The 9,040-nt window shown below is 49.7% G+C and overlaps 1 protein-coding gene across 1 annotated transcript; it reads right to left on the bottom strand.

The window, feature by feature from the left end:
- Nucleotides 1-6,839: 6,839 nt before the first annotated feature.
- On the bottom strand, nt 6,840-8,033 carry KCNE4 (potassium channel, voltage gated subfamily E regulatory beta subunit 4). Its single transcript, XM_004674237.1, is given in 3 exon segments — nt 6,840-7,378; nt 7,899-8,009; nt 8,012-8,033. Coding segments are annotated over 3 exon segments (672 nt in total).
- Between the last annotated feature and the right edge of the window lie 1,007 nt (nt 8,034-9,040).

Raw genomic sequence — 9,040 nt, forward strand, 5'->3', positions numbered from 1 at the left:
TCAGGAGAGGTCTGCCGCGCCATGTGGTCACCTCCGGGGCAGGCGGGAATCGAACTCATGCGGAAGTGGCTCTAGATTCTCAGTGCTATGCTCCAACCCGCTGCGCCACCAGGGAGGGCCATGTATATAATTTTTTAAAAGAAATAGATAACCAGTGTTATAATTACGTCACACAGCTGATGTTTCAGATGGGACTTAAGCCAGTTTCATCTCTCTACATCTTACTGATTTAAAGAAAATTTGATTTTATATCAAAACATCTATGTAGGGATCTGGTTGCTCATCACATTAACCAGTAACTATCTCCCCTAATATTCAATTGTCATATCTAGAGGGACAGATTAGAGACCTAGCTCAGAATTTGCTCATGAGAAGTAAACAAAATCATCTCTGTGAGGGCAATGTACCCTCACAGAGCAGAGAAATATTAGATGAAATGACACTGTGTATCCGCCATTTAACCCCACCACTGCTGAAGACCCAAGTTGTGTATTCTTGCCTCCTTCCCAGACTCACAGATTAGTATGTAGAAATACACAACCACCCCCATAGCAGGGCTCTGGTTTATACTTGTTGGTTGAGCGGAACAAGATCAAAACAGGGGTGGGAAGAGCACACAGGACTATGGTGATGGCACACGGGTGAAATGGTTGTGGGAAGTCCATGGGGATGACAACCGAGATGAAAATGCACAAAATGAAGAAGGATGTAAATATATGTGTGTGTGTGTGTGTGTGTGTGTATACACACACACATAAACTATATATATATGTAATTTTTTAAAAGAAATAGACAACCAGTGTCATAAATTAACCAGAAACAGCTGTTTTTACTGGAATTCATGGAGACTGTGACCTCTCTGGCAACTAAGCAGTACCCAGAGGAGTCTCAAACTCAAAGTCAGGTTGTAACAAATGGATGAAGGATGTGCTGCAGGGTGTTTGCAAAGTGCTGCCATGTGGCTACTGTTGTTTTTCCTCCTTTTATGCAAGGGAAGGATGTGATCGGGGAAGATAGGGAGGCAGGCTGGGCAGAGCAGGAGTGTGCTGAAGACTTGTGTGCTCCCCAAGGCCACACAGTGAGCTCTGATCCCAAGCTGAAGGTACTCAGGTCATGAAGGGGGGCCCTCGTGAGCTGGCTCAGTGCCCTTACAAGAGGAGGTACTTGCCTCTCTTTCCACCACATCAGGATTCAAGGGGACAGCAACCCATGCAGCCTAGAAGTTGGTCCTCTCCAGGAGTCCGCCGCACTGCACCTTGGACTGGCAGCTTCCAGAACTGTGAGAAATTGCAACACGTGTCTGCTGCCTGCAAGCCAGTGGCGCTTTGTTATAACAACTGGAACTAAGACAAGATTCGACATGCCAGTCACTCTCTTAATGGGAAACCAGTCAGAAAATGGGTACTTCTACTGACGGAGGGAGAATTTTCATCATCTTTCTTAGTAAGAACATATAAGATTAGAAAATTTGTTCCTAGATTGGGGAGACAGGAGCTTAGCCTTATATTACTCGGCACTGGGGAGTTGCAAGGAGAAGCAAGACAGGACGGGCAGGGCTGAAGGGCGCAGGGCAGCCCCTGAGTCCTCCCTCCACACCACAAGCCAAAGCTGCAGAGGCCTGAAAGCTCATTGCCAGCATCAAGGACAAAGTCCCAACTTCATGAAATTACTCTAAAGAACCTGTTGGTCAGACTGTGGCATCCCCAGGCCCCCGAACCTGCTCACTTTAAATGGGCTTTGCCATCTGCTGCATAAATACAAAGACTCTTAGTGTGTAAGAATTTTAATAAGGTGGTGTGCATAAAAAGAAGAAATGATAATAGTTCTCCACTAAAACACCCAAAGTTACCCATCCCCTCTTGGGTAAATACCGAGCCAAGCAGGGTTGGCCCAAAGCAGGGCCACTGAGGCCCAAGAACTTGCAACAAGCCTAAGGCACCTTCTGGTGGGGACCCACAGGAAAGGGCCAGAAGGGCCCCATGACTCTGGGATGGAAGAGAGCGAAATCAAAATACAGGTCAAGAGCAAGTTTGCCCTCGCCAACCTTCCACGGTCTCTCACCCACGTCTCTTCCAAGTGTCTCTACATGACTCCACATGTCTCCTTCTGTGTTCCCCAGATCCGTGGTGCAAGAACCAGGGCCTAGGAGCAGACACCCTCCTTCACAGGTCTGACCACCAGGTTCCCTCCAAGTCTTGGCCTCACTCAGTTCCATCCTCCACCAGGTGGGACAGGGAGCATGTAACCTCCCCTTTTTATGGAAATTACACTGTAATAATCCCCCGTTTGATGTTTTCACACCATTTCTATGGTGGCAAAGATCTAGGGGTGCAGCCTTCTGAGACATACTCTTCCAGGGTCCCACTGTGATCAAGAGAGATAACCATCAGTGCACAGACGTTGGCCATGGGTGGCCATTGTGGCAAAGCCCAAAGGAGCAAAATCTGGAGGCATTTTCCAAACAAAAGAGCTAATAGCTTACAGAAAATCCCAGCAACAGCAAAAACTATCTTACAACTGGTTCTACTAGTTTTGAATCATTTTCTAATGAGCCTGGGCTCCTCAAACAAGTGACCTTGGCTGGTTATCACCATAGCAACAGCTCACTTGCCAAACTTCCTGTGTGGGAGGAAGCATTTTGGGAAGAAGGGAAGGCAGGACTGCAGAGTGGTTTTTCCCATTTGTGAGCCTTCCCCTCTGGCAAATCGTGTGCTTCTCTTGAGTGCTGGCCAGGGTCAGCCTCCCGATCGCCGAGTGTGACCACAACACACGCACAAAAGTAATTCTGAAAGCTGCTTTCTCTGACTTCTCAGAAGTGCTCATTATTTCTCTGCTCGCCGTTCTTTTCACTAGCAGCCCCCCAAAGAAGAGAGTCAGTCGTCCTCCTCAGCTTGAGAGGGCGAGAGAGACCGCCAGCCAGAGGACGGGATGCGCCCTGAGCTTCACGGCTACTCGCTGCACTTGGGCTACACAGGCTGGCCTAACTGGACTGACCCCCACGTCCCCTCCGCCTCCCTGCAGCCGGGTCTGCCCCAGCCACCACCCCGTCTACAGCTGACCCGGCTCCTCCAGCCTCTTGTGGTGGCCATGATGCTTCTGGGAGTCTCCCCAGCAGCGGCGGGCTGGGTTGGGGCCGAGGGGAGCCATCTGTGTTCTGTGGAGCCTGGCGTATCAGCTGCCTGTGAGCTGCAGGTTTGGTCTGTCCCACCACGTCCAGAGCAGAGCCGCCTCTTAAAGGCCACAAGGGGCCTTCCTTGGCTGGCCGGGAAGCGCACCGGGCCGCACAGCCCTGCCTGGTGGCTCTCAGCTGTACCGTGGGGTCCACTTTCCAACCAGAATCCCCGAGCCCGGCCTGCTCATTCCTTGGCCTGAGTTCAACCTTTCCTGCTAGTTTGGACCCCAGGATTGTGTCTGTGAAAGAAATCTCTCTGGGCAACATCCTTGCCTGACTCTGACGTACAAAGGTGTAATTAGAACAGCATGGAGCAGGCGGGACGCTCCATTTACCTCATCCCTAACATTTAAGTGCTTTAAAATATGTTTCTAATCTCTTAGGTGCACAGCGCCAAATTCCCTCCTCAGTTTTTCACATCCATGAGCAGATCCGCACAGACTAAGCCCCTTGGGTCTTAGGTTCTGCTTAGAAGTTCTTTTTTCCCTTTAAAGAAAACAAATATGCCATTAAAACGACATAGTGTACTCTGCATATTTTTAGGACAATTAGAGTTTAGAATTCCCTCTCCTTCCGCCCATGGTAAAAAAGTTTTTCCTTAACTGTTTCCTGGCCAAAAAAAAAAAAAAAAAAAAAAATGGCACTCGGCTGCAATACACCAAAAGCTGTTCTCATCTTTTAAAAGGAACCTTCTCACCTAGAGTTGGCAAAGCACTGGCTGGCAGACTGAGGTCCTTGAGAGGCTTCAGGGAAGGATCCCGGCTCCCCTTACCTCTGCCGGAAAAATCCTTCCGGGAGACCGTTGTTTGTGGCTTTTCTGTTTCCAGGAAATTGGAGGGATACTGTCTGACACTGCTTTACTCAAATTGGGCACCGGGGTTGGTGATTTTGGGGGAGCGCTTCTGATGGTATAAATGAAATCAGGAAGGTGTCAGCAACTGGTCACGCTCAGCCTGTGGGCCAGAGCTGCAGCCAGGCCCAGTGAGAACCACACAGGCCACGTTCCCGCAGAGGGAGCTGCGGTGCAGAGAGGGCAGGCCCCCGAGTTTGTGTGGCCCATGGACAGAGCCCCTGCCCTTTACCTGTGCTGCCCTTCACCTGTGGCTGGTAACAGCAGGCAGTAGACAAGCCCAGCACGGTCTTACACCCAGACCTAAAGCAAGGAACCAGCAGCAGTGACCACGCTCCTGCTCGTTCAGGTTCAGAGGTCCCATAGCCACTATTAAAAGGAGACGTGAGGGCCCTCCCTGGTGGCGCAGCGGGTTAAAGCACTGCACTACGAAGCTTAAGCCACTTCCACATGAGTTCGATTCCCGCCTGCCCCGGAGGTGACCACATGGCGTGGCAGACCTCTCCTGACCCGCCCGCTGCTCCCCTCAGCAGTGTACTTCGTCGATCTGCCTGTTCTGCTCCCCGCTCTGTCTCTGGTGAAGCCTCTCACCCTCCGCATCTCTGGCCTGTACCCCAGTTCTATATGAATAAATAAATCTTTAAAAAAAAAAAAAAAGGAGACGTGAATGCAAGACGTGACTGCAGCTTTTCATTCATTGCAAATCCTATCAAAGGATGGTGAAACGTAAGCCCCGCTCCATGCATGATTCAGGCAGCATGAAGTGCACCTTCCCCGAATCTGACTTGGGAGATGAGCTGATGCAAAGATGGCTTGCAGAACACCTCTGGGGCTGTCTCAGGAACCAGGGGTTACGTCGGAGAATCAAGGAAAGAATGCATCATTTCCTGGGGGAAATTGTGTTTATTTAAATTAAAAAATATTGTGAAAATTACAAACTGTTAAATACAGAAGACAATTTTCTACAACTCAATAGAATAAAAATGAAGTATATACATCACTTTTTAATAGGCGCAGATAGACTGGCACCAACTTCAGGATTAAGCAATGGAAAATGTGACAACGCACACGTCCGTCGCAGTAAAGTTTCAGAATTCAAGTGATTCCAGGCAAGGGGCCAACTTGGCTTCTTTTACCTAAAACAGCCCCCTTTGGAGTAAATCCACATGCTGAATTTTAAAGTGAACAGAGGGCCCTTTCCCCCCCAAACATAAATCTCCTCTAGCACTGTGTTAAAAGAACTGAGAAACCAGCCCGACACTGTTAACCCTTCTGTGGGAATAGTCATTACAGCTGTCTCAGACCAGGGAGAGGACGGGTTTGCATGTGTGTGTGTGTGTGTTAAAGGGTTTTTTGGTTTGGCTTTGTTTCCACTAGAATTAAAGTTGACCTTTTGGTGTGTTTTTCTTCCTCCTTGTCTCCAAGGGTCTAGAGGGTCTTCTGCAAAGCTGTTGGCCAGAGGAATCCATGACATTCCTGGGCAGTTTCTCCTCATCTCCTGGCTCCCTTAGCTGGAGCATTAACATTCTACCACCTGGAGAACTTTGCAAAGTAAAATGTAGTCTTTACCTCTTTGGTTCACTGCTGGGAAAACCACAGCAGGATTGTGATGGTGATTGGCTCTGAATGTCCCAATTACATGTGTTCTGAGTCTCCATCTACTCCTTTAAATAGGCAGATCCTCTTTCAGGCAAACTGGCCAAAGGAGAGATAGTGTTTCCAAGCTTCCTCACACCCGGCCACGCAGGATTTATCACAGAGTCTTAAAAATCTGAAGACATCCTTCTAAACCCCTGGGGATCTAGATGCCTCTTGATGACATGGCCGGGACCACACAGCAAATCAGTTTCAGAGCTCAAGACCAGGAAACGCCGCGCCTGGGCCCTGGCTTCGTGTCATCTCTGTCTGAGTGTGACTTTCTAGGTCTCAGCTACGTGACGAAATACCATGTCGTAGAGACTCACATTAGGTCCCAGTTCAGAAAACAAGGCTGGGAAAAAGCAGCAGCAGAGCTAAAGGTTTTGGCCTTGTTCAACCCCACCATCACCCCTTTTGGAAAGTCCCAGAAGAATCTCTGCACAGCCACTTGGGGTGCAGGTTAGACTCTGGGGAAGCCCTTCCAACAGAAGAAAAAAAAATATCATGCCAGCATGCAATGCTGGATAGTCCCAGGTCAGAGTGGAAGGTCATAGGTTAAACAAGCAGTCAAAATAGCAGATCACGTGTTAGCATCCCAACCAATGTTAATGAGCTGGACGATTGCATTGTTTCCTGACAGTATGCAAACAGACCAGGTTTCTCCAGCTTTCTCCCATCCAAAATTCTCCATCAGACTCCATCCCCAACCCACAAGTCCTCCAAAAGTAACTCACTGTGTACTAATGCACAGATTCGTAGAAGAGGTACTTACAGCCGACCAGATCTAGAAGGACAAAGCTCTAGGCAAATTAGCAAATCAAAGTAGTCCCTCATCTTGTCTAGGCAGGAGCAGCCCAAGAGCCGGCAGCTTCTGCAGGGTGACCAGGGGAATCCAGTGAAAGAACAGCCAGTGCCGCCACGTTCTGGACAGTAGCCCCGACCCCTACAGTAAATGTCCACACTGCACTTCTCTGGCTTTCTCCAGAGTGGGGCCACACCATAGACACAGGACTCCTTGCTGCAGCTGCTGGCCTGAGCTGAGCCTTGTCGCCCATCTGGGGGCTGGTGGGGCGCCCTTCAAAGTGGCAGCTGTACAGCAAAAGTGAAACCAGACACAGAGTGTGCCCTTCTCGCTAAGGGTGCTGGCGGATGGAGCCACCTCCAGTGGCCTTGGAGGTGCTAGGAATTCTGATGGATATTCTCTGAGGACCCTTCACTGCTCTCGTTGAGGGGTGTCTCCGAAGTCTCCTCCAGCTCATCATCCGCCCCTTCCTCCTGGATGGTGAGGTGCACATCAGGAGAGGAGGACTCGGAGCTCACGCTGTCTCCCTCCATGGAGCAGAGTGTGCAGGACAGGGCGGGCGCCACGCTCTCCTGCAGCATGCTTAGCATGACCGGCACCTGCATGGACCTCGGCCCCGGCGCGGTGGGCAGCGGCTTCATGGCCTCCCCCCAGAGCCTCTCTTCGTCTTTGTACAGCAGCAGGATGCTGGACTTCTTCTCCCGTCTCTTGGACTTCATGTACCCCAGCATGATGCCAATCAAGAAGATGCCATAGAAGGACATGACCACCAGGATGTAGAAATATTCATTGCCGTTGCTGCTGCTGCCGCCCGGCACGTGGGACTCGAGGGGGCTGCTGGGCACGGTGGTGCTGGCGGACGTGCTGTTCAGAGGCTCCATCTTCAGCATTGAAGCACCACTCGCACAGCCCAAGTCTGCGGAGAAAACTGCAGGTTAGAACCTCCCGGACCCAGCAGACAGGGAGGAGGAGAAGCCCAAGATTCTGGGAGCGGTCGTTTCCAAGAAAGCTTCTAAGTGCCTGGAGAAATAATAGCAAAAGGTGCCAGCGAACAGTTAACAGGGTTTAGCTGGGGGGAGGGGGAGGGGATGGAGGAGAATGGAAGGAGAACTTTCATATTTTAGTAGATACATGTCCCTCCTATTTGCATTCCATAAAGTGAGCACATTAAAAAGCATAGCTTTTATAATTTAAAAAGGGAAAAATTCCATGTAAGCGAGGGAGCCTAGAGAAAAGAAATAACATTCTAATCACTAGGAAAGTTTTTTTTGACTAGTGGAGCAGGAAAAGAGCAAGTTTACATTTTGCTCCTCGAACTGAAAACCACTTTTAATTTCAATCGAATTTTCTTGGACTAAAGAAAGGACAACCTCAGCCACTCATTGCTAGAAATCGCTTTCTTTTCCATGGTCCTGGCCACGCGGCACCTTGCTCACTTACCGAAGGCTGGCGAGTCTGTCCAAAGCCCTGAATTCCTAACCGCTCAAGTCCACGAGCCTCCTTCCTGCCTGCCGGGCTCAGCGCTCTGACAACCGCTGCTGCAGTGGGGGATATATAGTCAAGAAATGCATCGTCACGTGTTCCGGGCGGAAGATTTACAACAGAGGTTGGTCGTGGCAGAGAACTGAAAGCGCCGCGTTCAACTCCCTGAACTTTGCAGCTGTGAAGAGAGCAAGACCAGGAGGAATGCCCCCGGCTCCCAGCACCAGCACGGCTCACGTGGGCGTGAAGATGAGAGAAAGCAAGGAGGAAAGAATGTGCCAGGCAGGCACAGTCCCCCCAAAGTCCACCCTTGTTGGAAATTAGTTCACGATTCATGTCCCTCTTGGGAAATAACCAGGATGGCATCTATAGGTTTTCAGAGATGATCAAATGCCATGATCTGGGTAAAAGAGGGCAGGAGGCTAGCTTTACTGTCGAGGAGGGAGGGTTTAAGTTTCAGCTCCTTCACGAACTGTGCAAATGGAATAAAGCCTCACTGAAACTTCCACTCCTCAGAGTGGGAAATTTGGGGTTGAGGGTGGGGAGAGCATAACTTCAGCAGATAATTAGATGATCTTTTGTATCCCTATCAGTCGTTTAATCATTTTAACTTTTAAAGTTGACTGGTGCGTGTGAGTCCTTTAAAAAAACAAACAAACAAACAAACAGAGATTCTACCTGGTTTTTGCATCAAGCTCACAAATCTATCGTCATCTTCATAATAAAAATCTTCCAGTTGTTTTCAAGTAGTCTGCATGGAGGGGAAAGGAGTCACAAGAGGATTTGCTCCAGTTCTGCTGTTCACAGCTGCTCCCAAAGCATCACATGGAGCCAGTCACACATCTCTTTGCTGTCTCGGGCAGGTCAGGGAGAAGTGGAAATTCTGGTGAGCAACTGAGCAGAGTTCAAGTTTTTACAACCGCCGCAGTCCCTGTGTTAGTTAAAATAACTGATTGTCATGATCAAACTCAGAAAAGGAACTAAAGGTGTTGATGTCACCACAGCGTCTCCCTGGATGCTGACTCTGAGAGGCTGGACGTGGAGGCAAACAGGGAGGGGGCTGCCTTCAGTTGCCTGTGGCCCGTGAACCATAGCC

This window comes from Condylura cristata, unplaced genomic scaffold (genome assembly GCF_000260355.1).
Source record: "Condylura cristata isolate star-nosed mole 26May11 unplaced genomic scaffold, ConCri1.0 scaffold00002, whole genome shotgun sequence".
In the NCBI taxonomy this organism is placed as follows: Eukaryota; Metazoa; Chordata; class Mammalia; order Eulipotyphla; family Talpidae; genus Condylura; species Condylura cristata.